The sequence below is a fragment of the Triturus cristatus genome, chromosome 4_1 (genome assembly GCF_964204655.1).
Source record: "Triturus cristatus chromosome 4_1, aTriCri1.1, whole genome shotgun sequence".
Lineage (NCBI taxonomy): Eukaryota > Metazoa > Chordata > Amphibia > Caudata > Salamandridae > Triturus > Triturus cristatus.
In genome coordinates, this window is record NC_140585.1 from 1,118,692,228 (window position 1) to 1,118,709,757 (window position 17,530).

General features: G+C 45.6%; 1 protein-coding gene across 3 annotated transcripts in view; it reads left to right on the plus strand.

Annotated features, from left to right (window-relative positions):
* ATXN7L1 (ataxin 7 like 1) overlaps positions 1-17,102 on the plus strand; it is a 226,305-nt gene extending 209,203 nt beyond the window's left edge. For 2 of the 3 annotated variants that reach the window (XM_085654142.1, XM_085654141.1), the window contains exon 9: positions 16,760-17,102. In XM_085654142.1, coding sequence (XP_085510268.1) covers positions 16,760-16,801 — 42 coding nt within the window. In that variant the 3' untranslated portion in view covers positions 16,802-17,102. The remainder of the gene's footprint in view (positions 1-16,759) is intronic. The other variant, XM_085654143.1, reaches the window with a different exon arrangement.
* Positions 17,103-17,530: the final 428 nt, after the last annotated feature.

Sequence of the window (17,530 nt, forward strand, 5' to 3'; positions counted from 1 at the left end):
TCTAGGGATAGAATAAAATGTACAGAAGAATAGAATATGTATAGTCGACGGTACAGAAACATCATCGCAGGGGCATTTACATAAAACATTGACCAGTCATTTACTTCAGGAAAACTTAAGGCTCTATGTAGGATATTCAGTCTCAAGCATGTTAACAAAAATAGGTCATAATCGCCAGTAATTAACAAAATATATGGTTGTATAGTTGGGGTCAACAGGGTAAGATGATGGGCTTGGACCGTTGTTTTTTTCATTTTGATTGTAATTCTAATTTCACCCAAAAAACACATACAGCTGGCTTTAAGGTCTTTCCTGGATATATTGTTATCATCCGGCATCTGAATAGTGCATGCGGCCTCACTCCGGAGGAGCCCTAGAGCTGATAGACCTGCCTCCGACCCCTGCGGCTGCCCGGATGGCGGAGCGTGAGAGTGTGCCCGGCGCACAGTGGAGGCGGGCCTAGATCCCTGGACTGCCGTGAGGACCCCAGGCAGCCTTAGACGTTGCGCCGCAAGGACGGATGTTGCCCTGAGAACTACCGTAAAGGTCGGAATTGCTGTAGCGGAGCTCCGGCACTGGACGGCGACCTCATCTGCATGCAGTGAAAAGGCGGAGGCTCCCCTGGGCTGGAGAGGCGGCCATGTGCCCATAATTTGAGTTGGAGATGCCGGAGAGCGGCGGCATATCTGCTGAAGTCCCCGGGGGGAGCGCAGTGACCCTCTACAACATGACGGCGGAGTTGAACGGTGGGGCGGCTGTACTCTCCCTTCAGCATTTTCGGGAAGCTGCGTGCGAGGCTTCACTGAAGTTGTGTCAGCTAGACCCTTGATACATTAAGAACCGCGCTGAGCTACGAGTGGGATCCGCCATTTTGGAGACAGGGGTGGCGATTTCCACTGACTGCATAATTTGGCCAGGTAGGTGAGCGCAGTTTGTTGCTGGCTGTTGGTGCCTCACCTCTCCAGAGCGAGGGTCGCTTTGGGCTGCCCCCAGACTCCGTGCGAAGACAGGGGAGGTGTGTGCTCTTGGGGGTGTCTGGAACGTGCACGTGGGCCTCAGAACGCTCCTCGCTTGGGGGATTGTAGTTGGCCCACATCAGAGAGGCTGAAGGAAGTGCCTAACTGCACTGCGAACTGGGCAGGGTCTGCAGACTGCAGGAAGCTGTCTTTAAACAGTTCCATACCCCCTGCTATAGAATCCTGTGTATGCCTGCCTGGCTGCACCTCATATACAAGCAGGAGTGTGGCGGAGCTGATAGCGGTGACGCCTAACCGTACCGAAGAACAGAGTCGACTTGGCCCTCATGGGATTTAGAAACGCAATTGCCTTGGTGTCCCTGTAGTGCGGTGCGCACTGGTGGTGTGACGGTGCACTGTAGCCCCGTGACGACTGATGCCCGGACAGCTGCTTTGGCCGGGGACCGCCATAGTATAACTGCTTACAGCTTGGAGCACTCGCGTCGGTTGTGGTACCTTAACTGAAAAAGTATAGATCTTGGCCCGGACTGTTTACAGAGCCACTCTAGCAATGGGGAGGGTTGACAAGACACAAACAAAGCTGACGTTCGACCACAGGAAGTCCAAGGGGCGTGACACTGCCGCCGAAGATGGCGATAATGCGCAAGATCCAACCCAGGAGGAAACAGAAGGAGATATTCGTGCCATGCTGATGGCGATGGAAAAAGGTTTGCAGAGCAGTCTTTCGGTCCTAGGCACCAAGATTGACTCCCTCTCCTATCGGATGGACCGAATGTCCGAGAGACTGGACAAGCACGCAGAACGGTTGGACATGACAGAGCGCCGGGTCACAGAGGTCGAAGAAGCACAGACGTTGCTAGACGCGGACCACAAACAGCTGGGGAGAGTGCTTCAGGTGCTGCAGGACAAAACTGAGGACCTTGAGGCGCGGTCCCGACGCAGTAACCTGAGGATCACGGGCCTTCCGGAGACGACCCAGACTGGCAACATGGAACAATTTGTCGAGAAGTTGTAGGTAACGTGCCTAGGAGGCGAGACTTTCTCACATATGTTTGTTGTCGAGAGGGCGCATCGTTCCTTGGGCCCTCGCCCGGCCCCTGGTGCTCCCCCGAGGCCAATTATAGCGAAGCCGCTGAACTATCGTAACCGGGACTCGGCGCTGAAGGCCGCCAGAGACAAACAGTCGCTGCAGTAAGAGGGCTCTGCAATATCCGTGTTTCCGGATTTCACACTAATGGTACAAGAAGCACGCCGACAGTTCGTCCCCTTGAAGAAACAGCTCAGGGACCAACACATAGACTACGCCATGCTGTACCCTGCTAGACTCCGTGTTAACCATCAGGGCCAATCGTGAATCTTCACTGACCCTAAAGTCTTGCAGAAGGCCCTGAAGGAATGGTCCGAAGACAAACGGCGTAGCCCAGAGAGAGACTTTTGCGAGGGAGTGGTGGGTGGCTGCATGGATGATCAGGACTGACCTTTGGACTCCTCTACACTCAGATAATAATGATACACGCGGGTTATCTGTGAAGGTTTCTTCTATACTGCATGGGGGACACATGTGCTGAAGCGATTTTGTGGTATCTGGCATTGTGTTCGTTGATATTGGGGGTCTACAATGTGTGCTCTCGATCGGGAGTGGTGCCAGTAATGAGACTAGGTCAACTGACGGAACACTTAGGCTTTCTGACGTTCGGGCGGGGGGGATCGGGGATTCTATTTGTAATTCAGATGCTATATAATTTGCTGATGGTGTGCGGGGCGGAGACCAAAATGGGAGTGTTTTCTCAGTTTTACTCTGGTGACCGAGCTACCTCTGCCCGCGAGTGAAACACGCACTTTGGGAATTGGGCCTTGGGGGGCAGGACTTCTTTGCTTAGTGTTGAGATTTATGTGATTATTGTTTTCTAGGATGGTTCAAAGGGCATGTTTTCTTGTTTTTCGCCTAGGCTCGGTTGGGGTAGGTCAGGCGTGGGCGGGGGGCGGGGTGGGAAGGGGACTTGATTGGCAGGGCACTTTTTATAGACACTACTTTCTACACATGACGATTGTACAAGTTATATGTTTCAATGGCAGATGCGAATAGTCCGGCAGGGCGAGATCACAGGATGACAGGTAATGCTCCCCATAGCGCTACTGTGCAGGGTAAACTGCGGGCTCTCACATGTAATGTTAGAGGTCTTAATGACCATAGGAAGTTGCGTAAGGTTTTGGCCAATTTGATGAGACATGAAATAGATGTTGTGTTCCTGCAGGAGACGCACCTTCCTCTTACTAGCCCCATGCTCCGTAGCAGGAGACTGCAGGGCAATATCCATGCTGCCGGGTTTACCACGCACGCTCGAGGGGTGCTAACATGGGTCCGCCCAAGAGCTTCTCTCACACTTGACCCCTTGTTCACGAATGTAGACGGACGGTATGTGAGCTCCAGGTGCCGTGGCCAGGGACTGGACATACTTATAATAAATGTTTATGGACCCAACTTTGATAACCCCAATTTCTATACTGCACTGACTGACAACGTACGTAAATGTGGGGCGGGGCAGCAGCTCTGGGGGGGGGGATTTAAACCTGGTCCTTCACCCCGACCGAGACAGATCGGGAGGGCCGACCAAACATGTCACGACAGCGGATAGAAAGATCACTGACATGACACAATTAGACTTACACGATGTATGGAGGCGGAGGTTCCCAGATAAAGGGGGGTATACGCATTATTCGGCATACCACGATCTACATACATATATAGACTACTGGTTGACCACCGGGCAACTATACGTGTATACGCGGACCTGTGAAGTACTACCCTGCACACTTTCGGATAATTCCCCGATCCTCCTAGTTTTAGAGGTCCCACAGAGACTTATCCCACCCTACACTTGGAGGTTCCCACCGTACTCTCTGCTGGACTCGGTTTTTAAGGAAGAACTGGCAGACGCGATCGAAACGTACTTTGATAAGAATGTGGGCTCAGAGGAGAGCTTTTAGGTGGTCTGGGAAGCCTTTAATGTTTACATCCGTGGGGTTACTATAGCGAAGCACGCAGGGGTTCTTAGGGCGCTGCGTAAGAGGCCTGCAGATTTGGAGGCTGTATTAGCCACTCTGGAGGCGCAACTACTAACTAGTGCTGATGACGAAGTCCTGAGGGAATTCAAAACCCAGCTAGCAGAATACCACGACACCCCAGATGCGGAAATTAAGCATCTTGGTAAATACGCCACGGCACGTGTATACGGGGAAGGCGAGCGCCCGGGTGAAGTGCTAGCCCAGGTATTAAAGAAAAGGCGCAGACATACAGTCATCTCAGAACTCAAATCAGCTGAGGGGGAGACACTTACTGATGAACTAGCGATTTCGGAGCAATTCTACTCACAGCTTTACGCTAACCGCAGTGCTGGTACGGAGGAAGACATCGTAGACTACTTGACTTATATTAAACTGCCATGGTTAACCAACATGCATCGGGAATTCTTGATGCGTCCCTTGGAGAAGGATGAAATACTTTTAGCGCTTGCGAGTATAAAACCAAATAGTATCCCGGGCATAGACGGGCTGACGGTTGCTTTTTACAAAGCATATTTGGACCTGCTCCTGCCACACTTAGCCACACTATTTGATGACATGTGTGTGTCCGGTACTATGCCACCTTCGATGAGAGAGGCTATAATTGTTGCCAACCTGAAACCGGGTAAACCCCCTGAGGAGTGCTCATCCTATCGCCCACTCTCATTGCTTAATGTGGACACTAAAATATTCGCGAAGATCTTGGCGAATAGACTGGTCCCGTTGGTCCCCATGCTGGTTGCTCCAGAACAGGCAGGATTTGTCCCCGGTCGCAACCTCACTTAACGTACGGTATTTGGTGCGCTCCAGCACACTAAACCGGACACCACAGCAGTGGCAGTGTTTCTCGACCTGGAGAAAGCCTTCGACTCTGTTGAACGGCCGTTCATGCGACAGGTGTTATCGAGGATGGGACTAGGGGAGGTATTCTTACAGTTGCTTGGGGTGCTCTTCTGGGAACCTACAGCCCGGATAAAAATTGTCAATCTGGTGACGGACCCGATACGTATCACTAGGGGCACACGACAAGGCTGCCCGCTTTCTCTGATTCTCTATGCTCTGGTGGCAGAGCCTTTAGCCTGTGCGCTCCGTGAGTATCACCGATATAAAGGTATCTACATACCGGGTTACGAACTCATAGTCTCGACTTACGCGGACGACACGCTCCTGAATATTCGAGATCCCGAAAGAAACCTCTCATCTGTGCTACGGGAGGTGGTGCGTTTCGGAAGGGTGTCGGGACTGAGCGTTAACTGGACAAAGTCCATTATATTTCCCCTCACTCCGACCACAACCCAGTTCAAGCCTGATTATCCGTTGCAATGGACGACGGACTCGGTGAGATACCTTGGTATCCAGACTCACTCGGACTCTGACGTCGTCTTTAGGGAAAATTATGGCGTTCTGGTGAACAAACTGGAAGATGAGGTTGAGAGCTGGGTCCGGTTACCACTCTCCCTCCTAGGCAGGATCTCTATAATGAAAATGGTGGTACTTCCTGGCTTCCTGTTTCTTTTTAATAATATCCCATTGGTTCTTCCAACCGCATTTTTTAAGAGACTCACAACATTGATTATCAAATTGGCATGGGCAGGCAAACAACCGAGGGTCAGGTGGCAAATACTTACGTTGCCTTATCACATGGGAGGACTGGGGGCACCCGATCTAGACTTGTATTACAGGGCGGCACAAAGTGCGCATGCTTTTCACTGGATACACGGCCCCCCCGGACGTCCCGCACTTATGCATTGAAAGGGCAGTGACTTCCCCTCGCCCATTGCCTATGATGCTTTTCCCCCCCTGATCGTAGGACGGGTATTCTTGACTCTGTCAATACAACGGTGCATGCATGGCACTACCTCTTAAAGTTACAGGCCGGAGTAATCCTGTATTCTACGCTAGCTCCGCTGGACTGGTGCCGTTGGTTGCCCCTATGTAGAGATGGGGGAGTTGTCCGTGCACTTAACTCACTGAAGATAGGTACAATTGGTGATCTGTTTGCGGGAGGCACTGCGAAAAGCAGGGACGACCTGGATATTGGGGACGCAACGCCCACCCTACTTACCAAATTCCAATTTCATAGAATCAGGCATGCAATGCTTCAGATACTAGGGGAAGACTTGGTGGAACCACCAGAGCTACCCGCCCTTTCCTATGTTATAAAAGCCGGTGAACCAACGAGAATAGTTTCTAAACTCTACAAGCTAACCATGTTTTATAGAGAGAACTATTTCACCAAGGCCCGCCTGGCATGGCAAAGAGATCTAGAGAGGGAAATAGATGACGCAATGTGGACGTACTGCTGCACCAGCACGAAACGGATCTCCCTTAATGGTAAACACAGGCTGATCCACTTCAAGTATCTCCATAGGGTCTACTACACCCCGGAAAGGTTATGCAGATACGGTTTACGGGAAGAGTCGAAGTGTGAGTGCTGTAACGAGCAGGTGGCTGATTTTATGCATATGGCGTGGTTTTGCCCGAGGATTGCGAGGTTTTGGGAACATGTCTTTGCAGAAGTGGCAGCCATAACTGGGCAGGCAATTGTGCCGGAGCCGGCCCTTGCTCTCCTAGGTTACTCTAAATTCATACCTAAAGAGGTCCGCAGATTAGTCGACATGGGCCTGTTGTTGGCAAAGCACAGAGTTGCGATATGTTGGTCGAAAGGACCGCTTCCTACTACAGCTCAGTGGGCAAATGATATGCTGTACTGCAGCACCCAAATAGAGAACTACAGTGAACTCCGCCCTCCCCGCAATAGACCTAAGAATTTCTGGGTGCTATACAATACATATAGAACTACCAAAGACAGTGGCGCTGGCTCCACAGGGGGTAAATGTCCAGAAAATGGCGCCCCCGACTCAGTCGATTAGTACTGTATCCGTTTACTCGGAAGGGGGCTGCAGATCTAAGGTGCGCTGTATGGAAGCGCTGGACTGTGTGCTACTCCATAATTCATAGGGATCTTCTGTGGTTAGATGAACGACGCATGTTACATCCAAGGCCAAATGGGAGATGGGGAGTGAAACAGACAAGTTCTGGGATGATGCTTGCCTACCTTAATGTCTATATTTATGATGCACGAATACTGCATAACACTGTAATTGATATGTCATGCAAATTGAGAAAGTGTCTTCTGTTTACTGTTTTGTTAAAGAACTGAAGGCTTATAACAAAATAAACAAATTCTAAAAAAAAAAAAGAAAACAGTCTCATCTGCGGTCCAAATTCTATGCCACAGAAGGACGGGCTGAATCTTGATCGTGTCCTCTAAGTATGGCATACCCAGTTCCTAGTGACAGTGCTATCTGGTACTGCCAAAAGGAACCTAAGAAACATATTTTCCGCAATCTGTAATGAGTTTACGTCGGCATATCCCTAAATTCTGGCTCCATAGATGGCAATTGCTACACATTTTGCCCTATAAATTTGGAGGAGTTCCGCCGGTGAGTGTCTACCTAATTTTCTACTAAAATTTGATATTGCTGTCAATGACTTAATAAACAACACCCTTCTGGCTTTAACTGCCTGGGTCCAGGTTCCTGACCGATCAAATAAAATCCCTAGGTAGGAAAAAGTTTTAGTGCACTCTATTGCCCTCGAGTTAATAAAAAGGGTATTAGTCTTCTAGTTAGATCCTACCCCGCAATTCATTGCGAACGTTTTGAAACAGTTGATGGTAAGACCCAGGTTTGACATAAAATTAGAAAAGGTATTAACTACTCTTTGGAGACCGATCGGCGTGTAGGCCATTAGAACCGCATCGTCCGCGTACGGAAATGCAGGGTTAGGGCGCATCGCTGCTGTTGGCAGATCCCTGCACTCCTGGACCAAGGTAGTTTCTAAATCATTTATGTACAGTGTAAAGAGGAGTGGGGCAAGGACACAGCCTTGCCTCACACCTCTCAGCACTCTAAAGTGCTGGGTGCATTCGCCGCCTATCCCGTAGCGAACCCTCGTCTTTGCCCCTGAATAAAGCTGCCTTAAAAATTATATTATTAAAACATCCCCACCCATGCCCTCTAAAATCAACCACAATTTATCATGAATGACACAGTCGAATGCCACCGTTAGGTCAACAAAAGTCAAAAATAATCTTCCCTAGTGTATTTATCTAATAAAATATGTCAATTAAGGCCCTGTTCAACTATGTCCAAGCCCTTGCGGAAGCCATATTGTAGATCACTTAAAATTGCCTGTTCCTCTGCCCAGACCTGCAGTCTGTCTAACAAAACTCGCCCATTAACCTTAACTGTTGAATCCAGCAATGAAATTGGCCAGTAACAGGCTGGGTTCGCCCTGTACCCTTTTTAAAAATAGGCACGATTACCGATTCCTACCATGTTGCCCGACGCAAGCACCAAAAGGGTTAATTGTTAAATTAGCATCTCTTCTGTTTTTCAGATTTTGACCTTGACTTATCAGATTTTGGTTTTGGCATCCCTTTTTTAAATCTTCCTTACACATGATACTTGAAGTGCATGATACTTGAATGTAGAATTCTCAGCGGACTCTTGGCCATCTGCTCATTATGTGATGTAATTAACAAGTGGTTAAGCCAAAGTGATAAATCATTGATGGCACAGTGCAAAATGACACTCTGGGGCAGATTAAAGGGGATATGAACAACTTCCACTGTTCCCAAAACTCCTGTAGGTAGTTTGGGTCAATTGAGTAGCATCTGGCTCCCTCTGCTATTGCGGGCTGCTATATCTCTATATAAGTCGAGAAAGGAGCCAGCTACTGCCAGCTATAACTCAAACAAGCCAATTCTTTGCTTATAACCAGAGCGCTGCAAACAGCAACAAAGTACACCAGAGTAAAGACCTGCCGCACCGCTCAAACATGGCGGATCAGAGCACTAGGAATTTTCACCACCGGAGTTATATACCCCATCCACTCCGGGCACTCTAACATAAGGACAGCAGGCAAGTTGGTAATTAATAAGAACTCTCAGGCCACAAATCGTCCACCTCCTCCTTTGTCAAACTGCACTCCATGAGCTGCATAAGCCACAGAAGCCTCGCTGGAGCCAGCTTCCCGCAACCCCTGTGAGTGCTACCCATCAGCGGCTTCTCAGTGACTGAATAGCGGCTTTGAGTGCAACAAAAATACTGACACTGACTATCCAATTCACCCCCAAAATCGAGTAAAATCTCTAACTTTAAAGATATTTACTATGGTATACAAATGAAAGAGAATTTCTCATAAACCTAGTAGGTAAAGTTGTTGAATAATTTACTTACTAATTTGAGAAAAAAGTCTCCCCCACAGTGATTTAGCAACTGTACCTTAGATTTTCCAAGATAAAAAAAGTGAGAAATGCACTGTAGACCAATTCCTTTTCAAGGTATGTGCTCCCTAAAAAGATTATGGAATACCAGAGCAAAATCAACATTGAACATAGTGAGAAGAGTTTCAAAAGAGCAGGATTGAGTCTAAGCATAGTCATTCACAGAATACCTCTCACTTGCCAAAAACAGCTAGGCTGAGGATCAACCACACCTACTCTGCACAGACACAACAAGCACCAAAGATATCCTACTATAAAGGAAAAACAGAAACAACATGACACAGAAAATAACACAATACATAAAATACCCAAATCCAAACGTGAATAAAAAATAAAAAAACATAAGCTAACATGCTACGGTTATTACAAATGTTTAAGAAAAACATTTAAGCAGGGCAATGATACTCAGTTCAAATTCATCATCAGCCAAACACAAGTCCACACACACTGCTAGCCAAACACCACTAGACACACACCACCAGCCAAACGCCAGTTCACACACACACAGAAACGTATTCCCTGGTGTATAGTGGTTTTCTGCCCCCTCCTGTGGGCAGATTGGCCTAAGAAAAAGTCTGATCGTCCCCAGGAAGAATGACTCTTGAGCAAAGGGCTGCTCCACCAACATATATAAAAATATAATCTCTTGTGGTGGGCAGAAAACAGCCAAAACAGGTCCCCACAAATGGGTGGCGGCCCTAGCCCTAGGAGCCGCTCCTCAACATACATAAACAATAGAATCTCTGCTGTCTAATGGTTCTGCCTCCCGTGGGGTCAGATCAGCCTAATATGGGCCGATACCCCGGGGGCCAGAAAATGTCCAAAACATATCCCCAAAATTGGGAGGGACCCTTTCCTAAGGGACTACTCCCCAACATAAATGTACAATAAAGTCCCTGAATGATAAAGACGGGGGGGGGCAGATCAGCCTAAACAATGACCAATCTGCCCCCGAGGGGGTGGGGGCAGCAAATCACCAAAACATGCCCCCAAAAATGAGGAGCTACCCTTCCCCAAGGTGCTGCTCTCCAGCATGCACATACAATAAAGTCCCTCGTGGCTAGTGTTTTTTTGCGAGATCAGCCTAAAAAATCACCAGTCTGCCCCTGGGGAGACAAACAAAATGGCCAAAACATGTCCCAAAAAAGGGCCACACTCCAGCATACATGTCCAATCAAATTCCTGGTGCCTAATAGTTTTCCGCTCCTTTGGGGGCAGATCAGCCAAAAAAATGTCTGATCTGCCCTGGGGGGTGGAAACGGTCAAAACAAATGGCCACATATTTTGGGAAGCCACCAGTGTTTGATTTGTAAAATATTAAGTGCAGGTGCTCACATTTTTTAAGGAAGCCACACCCCCTGGCTCTACCCACTTACTCCACTGGCTCCACCAACCCACATCCAGAACTAGTATTGATGAACATGCCAAAACAAGGGTTAGAACCAAAATGTCCAGGTTGAAAGGTCAGGAAATGAGCCATGTGCATGGCCATAAGGATGCACGACACGACAGTCTATACCCTGCACTGTGCACCTGTGGCTGAGGGTCAGTCACTAGTCATGTGTCATCGAAGCACAGATGGGCCAAGCTGTGGCACAGCAAGATCCCGAGGAGGTGCCTTTCACACACAGGTGTAAATCTGAAAACACCACACATCCACCCAGAGAGGTGGAAGACTGAGCACCACACACCCATGACATCTCACCTCCACATCCCTGGCCCACAGGAAGCCCATCAAGGCCCCATTAGCTCTTGGATACACAGGCTGTTAGTATCTGACTTGCAGAACCAGTGCAGGTGCCCAGCAGTGGGTAGAGAGCCATGCAAAAGCAGAGCTCCTGTCTGGAGTCCAGTGCTGGCAGTGAGCGGACCCGGGTAAACTCTAATATTGAAGCCCTGCTGTTCCTTTCTGATGATGCTTATTCTGGAACGTCACTTACTCACACCTGACTGCCCAACCCCTTCTTCCGTGCAGCAACCGGACCAGACCCTCCAAAAAAGAAGCATCAATCAATACAATGCACTCGCAGGAACACAGGCTCCCAGTCGCAATATCTGATCATAACGTAATGTCTCACAAGTTGTCACAACCCCTGCTCCCTAAATACAGCAGCAGTCTTGGCCCCACCACAGAGAACAAGACGTGATTCTTTGTGATATTATATATAATATTTATACCATCTAAGAGTTTTAGGTGAGCCGCACCAATACTTCATAGACAAAAGTTGCAGTTGAGCTCTATTTGGAATTGCTGCTCATATTTAATTTCCTGCTTAATAAGGTCCTCTAAGTTGTTCATCGCCATGCAAAGTCCGGTTTTGTTCAGCATTACTCCATATTGATATAAACAAAACATTCCAGTCTCCTCTAACCATCCCAAGCTTCAAAACTGTGAGAAAAAGTGGTGATGAATGTTCAAGGCAACAGCAAACCAACCCTCTCCCTTCCAGCCTCCTGAGAAATTCACAAGTTAAGAAGCTACATATTACTTCAAACAGAAACAGGGCTAATTCATCCCTTTGCCGAACGATGAAGTGGCCAGGCAGCCAGAAGATAGCTGTGGCTGCGCTAGTGTGAATTACGTGAAGGGAGCACAAAGTGCATGCTAAAAATGTGCGTGCGAGAGTGATAGTGGTATTTTTTTATTGGGCCAAAACACAAGTAATATAGCATGCATTGTTTACATTCTGCTGTTTAAATTAGTTTCAAGCTCAAAAGAACAATTTGAAACTACCCCTTGTTTTTGGACAAAGCCATTCTCATTTTAACTCCATCAGTCGCCATGAGCGTTGGAACTTGGAGGTTCTCCAAGCAGCTTGCCTGAAGAGTGTAGTATTCATTTGATGTTGCCTTGTGTTGGTGGGGAAGCAGTGCAAATGGAAACTGCCACATGAAACATGACACAGTCCGGGCCTTTGAGATGAATGCGCAAATTTAAAATATATGTGAGTGTTCACCCACAAGGCCTGTCGGATAATCATTCAACTGCGTGATTTACATCAAAGGTTACTACAAGAATGGAGATGCTAGAGCCAGGGTTCCTACAGTGGACTAATTTGCGCTAGAAACACGAACATAAATAACCTGCAGGAACTTCTGTCCTTACGTGTGTCACTGGGTTCTGCCAAAAACTTGTACTGCAGCTGCAGACACGTGCTGTAACCTGCCCTTTTTCATTTGCAGATTCTGCAAAAAGAAAAACATGCCGGTTTACATATGCGGAAAAGCACTGGCACTGGCAATTTACTCATAAATCCCCATAAATTGGGAGGTCAGGTGTTGCAGAGGAAAGGGGCCGTGCAGTCACGAGGCACTGAGCTTGGAAAAGCAGAGTTGAGAGTTACCTTATACATTTATTTGCTGCAAAGAAATTGGTGAAGAGGACACATGATAGTAAATTTGTTGCAGATTACTTAATATCGATTTGTTGGAGTACTATCTACTACTCTCGTACCTGTGACCTGCAGTCCCTGTGGGACTGGCTCCATTAGATCGCTGGCAAATATTGTGTTTTGGTGGGCCCCTGGCCCAGGCCAAGAGCATCAGCATGCAATGCAAGTCAAAAGGAATAATTGATGGCCTACTTCTGCTGGGTTTTCATTTCCGTACATTCGAGTTGTTAACAGAAAGCAGCTGCGCACTTTTTAATTACTTCAGAGATGTCGCATTAAGTTTATTGCCGAGACCGGACCTTTCGAGGACCTAGCCTGCCTTGCCCGCAGCTCACCCATCAGCCCACCCCCAACCGTAATAATTAACCAATGCGAAATAAAATGCTCCTTGAAGGGCAGGCTTGCACTACTGACAACACTAACGTGATGCAGTCATCATGCCTAGACCTGGGTGGGCCATCCTTTGGAGACATTCCGGACAAGACGTGAATCCAAATGGAAGGAGGAGGACACAGGACAGGTAGGTACATTTCTTTTGAATAATTATTGGGCTCATCTCACTGGGGTGAAAAATTCAATAGACCCGACCCTGTTAAAAAAATTGCCGGTGCTAAGCACCTGAAAACTCCGGCACAAATTAAGCACTGGGAGCCACCCTTGCCCAAGGGGATGATCCCCAGCGTACAGAAATTTGAAATCCCTGTGGTCTAGTGCGTTTCCATCCCAGATTGGGTGGCAGAAAATAAAGGAAAATTGCAACCCTTGCCCCGGGGTTCACTCCCCATAAAATACATATCCACTACAAACCCTGACTTTCTAGTGGCTTTCCACCTAACTTGGGGGGGGCAGATGCGCCTAAAAAATTGGCTTATCTGCCTCCGGTGGGTGGGGGGGGCAGAAACTGCAAAAACAAATGCCCAGATATTTAGGGAAGCGACCCTTGCGCAAGCGGTCGTTCCCCGCATCAAAAAGGCATTCATGGTGTCTAGTGGGAGCTTTCCTGCTGCGCAATCGTGGTTCCTGCGGTGATCCCGCTGCAGGAATTCACTGAAAATAGACACTGGGGGAAAGGAAAAATTATTTCCTTTCCTCCAGTGTGCCTCTTCAACCTGATTCCTCCCCCAGCAAGTGGACCTACCTGAAAAAGATCCTGAACTCATGATGCACCGGAAGGAAATGGCTTCCAGCGCTTCCTGGCTTCTTATAATGACTTTAGCAAGCTGTGCGCTCACTGACATCATCATCGCACAGGGTTAGGGGGTGGCATTGGAAGCGCTTCCATCCATGCTAGAGGCATGTGTCGGCGGGCCCAGCGCTTTCCTCGTGGGTGGGTGCTTGGAGCACAGGAGCTGAGGATGTCTCCAGCACATCCTTTGCACCTAACAGGTTAAACTGGTAATAGGTATAGAAAAATATTTATACGTTTCTATAAATTGAAAGTAAATGTACAGAGTACTGTGGTACTGCCTCAAGAGTACTGCAGTACTTAATACAAAAGGAATAAATGTGTTAAAAATTTCAAAATACATTGTAATACAATATATATTAGCCTATGTAAGTTTTCAAAAAAAAGTCTACGGAGTACCGTGGTAATACTTAAACATTAGTGGTAATCGGTAGGGAGCAACTATAAAACCTAATACTTATAAGGTCTTAACCCCTCTGCCATGCACTGTGTTCTCACAAAATTTGTGATTTGGGTTGTCATAAGTGTTATTGTAAATGCTATTATTTGAGATGGTATAAGTAATATGATAGTAAAGAGTATAAGCAGTGCTTGGAGAAGATGCAAGTTATAGTTAATGTAGTGTGGCTATTGAGTTGAATACACTGTGTATGGAGGTGCGCAAGTTAAAATAATTTGAAGGTGTTGTTAAAAATTATGAATTAAAGGTATAAGAATGAGCTTAGAATTTATAATTTTTATGTAGTTTAAGTTTGCTTTTATCTAAAGAATAAATTCATTTATAGTAATTTAAAGGTGGTGTGTAAATTAGAAATATAAGGTATCACTATAACTTTCGAATTTTACATTTTTGTGTAGTTTAGGTTTGGTTGTATAGAAAAAATAAATAAAGTGTTCCTAACTATAATAACACTTTAAACTTTGGTGTTTTCATTGAAAATATATATGTGTGTGTGTGTGCGTGCGTGCGTGCGTGTGTGTGTGTGTGTGTATATATATAAAACATCAAGGACATAGAGTATAAGGCTGTGTTTGTGTGTGTATATATATATATATATATATATATAATATATAATATAACATCAAGGACAGAGAGTATAAGGCTGTGTTCTGCCATGCTTTATTTGGATGCACATGTATTTATGCCCCTCCGTTCTGGTTATTGCCCAGTTCATTTGTAGTGTGCATACATGGTTGGCCAGCTACTCTGATACTGTATTAGCTTGTAGTGATAATGACAATTGGTGAGACAGAAACCACCTCAGCAGTGATAACATGAGTAAATCCAGGTTGTATTCAGAACCCAAGGCACTAAATATTTTAATTGTGATACATAGTAAATGATCTTGAAACATGACATCAATATTATACCACTTACCTACGACAGTCTGAGCACAGAAGTTGCTAGTTGGACTACCCTTCCTGTGCAGTAGAAGAGAATCCATCTGCTTAAAGTATGTATCAGGTAGCTCCATGGGCATATTCCTTAAAAGAAACTATTTTTCTTGATACAATACACATCTTTGTCTTCAAGCAAGGACCTCCACAGTATCTTCTTACACCGTGCTCATATCACGGCTATTCCATATACTCAGTTATTCACAGAGGTCAGACTAGTATCAATGGTCAATTCTTCCAGTGTGCTACATCAGAGCCAGGCAAAGGATATAAGATTGATTTAGTTCAGTTCACCTGAAAACCCGAGGTCGTCCAAAACTGCTCACTGGTTTCAAATACTTATGAAAAAACTATATCTGGTTATTTCATGTACAGTAGGATGTCATCTGTATATAAAGAAACAAAAGGCTTTAGATTCCCTTGTTACTCTTGTAAAAAGTTAAAGTACAAGTGCAGAGATTAGCGGTAAGACAAGGCTACCCAGTCTCATGCCTCAAGGTATCTGCCACACATTTGTTTATTATGTTGTTGATTTAATTTTTTGCTGAGACACTTGAATACAGCAGAAAAACCCATGAGATAAAAATGTCACATTCTAGTGTGATTTAAGACCCCCTGCATGTGTTGCAAGTCCAGTGCAACAAATGTTTTGAGGGATTCTATATTGGCTATGCATATGATATCTGGCTGTCCTTCAGATATTCTGTAATCATGAATAGTTAGTTAATATTTGATCTAGTGCTTCATCTAGATGTAAGCCATGTTTGGCTTTTAATCAAAGTACCAGTGACCCTTAAAAGAATGTTCACCAGAATCTTTCACAGTATTTTGTTACTGACATTTATAATTTAAAGATGTCAGTACGAATCACGTTCAGACTGCTCTTTTAGAAGCTTGGGCAGCACTGTGATCACAGCTCTTATAATGAACCAGGAAGTGATTGAGCGGTTAGGGCTTTATTTACATACCTCCAATAATATAGGTGCTAAGACATCTATATTTTTAAACTATGGAATGGTCATCAAGTTATAAATAATAAAATTCATCGGGCAGTCTATCACCTCGCCCCCCAGAGATCTTGCCAGGCCCTGTGTTTCGTAAGGTCCATCGGATGGTACCAGTTGATAAGATGGTTCACTCTACCCAGTGCTTTTCCATGAGGTCGAAAGGAACCTCAACCATTAGATCTGTTCTCTGTTCAGGATTAATATGTTCCTGCTTGCTATGTATCGGTCTTTTCCATGATATGATTTCTACTGAAAATCTTTTTTCCACAGCCTTATTGTATATAGGTCCATTCTATTTACTCCATTCTACCAAAGACCCCTTTCCCTGAACTACTGAATGCTATTGATTAGCTATGTTCATAATATTAATCATTAAGTTGTTTCAAAACATGTGTAAGGCAAATATTTGTTCTTTGTTAAAATCTAATTCTTTTCTTTTTTAGAAGACTTCGAAATGGACTGAGAGAGTTCTGCCTCTTCCCTGACTAGAGCAGATGGCCATCCAGTGTCTGTACTTGCCAGCAACCCACTTTAACCAACTTTTATTTTCCCTTTGTCTCCAATTTTGAATTTGTTCTATGGTTTTCAATCTGCTCTAAAAAAACACAACGATTCAAGAACCTTTTGTGTTTTCTAAATCTGCCTTGCTGATTGAGTTATTGTTTTTTCATTTTCCTTTTCATAATTGTTCCACTTGGACAGAGACTTTTGTTTAATAGAACAGTGTAAATTCAGTAATTCACTGCAAAACAATTAAATATTGTGTTTGTTGCTTACATCGATCCAGCAAGGGATATGCGTTAATCATTACGCTGCAATTATGTTATGTAGTTAATTCACTTCACTGTGAAGGGTGAATTTGTGTATTGTTACTAAATATTCCCAGATGTTTTCATTAACTTACTGTAAGCATATATGTTTGGTAAGGGGAAACCTAAATAAGAGGTTACAGAGACATCTTCTTCACCATAAAATGTATTATGCAATACTTTTAATGCCTTCGCCAAATGTGGAGATATGATATGATAGCGGACATATCACATGCTTGAAAGGGGTTCCCACAAGAAAGCCACTGAATGCACTCCCCGTTACATGGTAGGAACAAATCATGTACATTAACCTTTCTTCTGGAAGTGGAATGAAACAAAACCTTACGGTGTGACATAAAAGAGAACTAAGACATTTTCAGTACACACTACATTTGGAATTTCAGA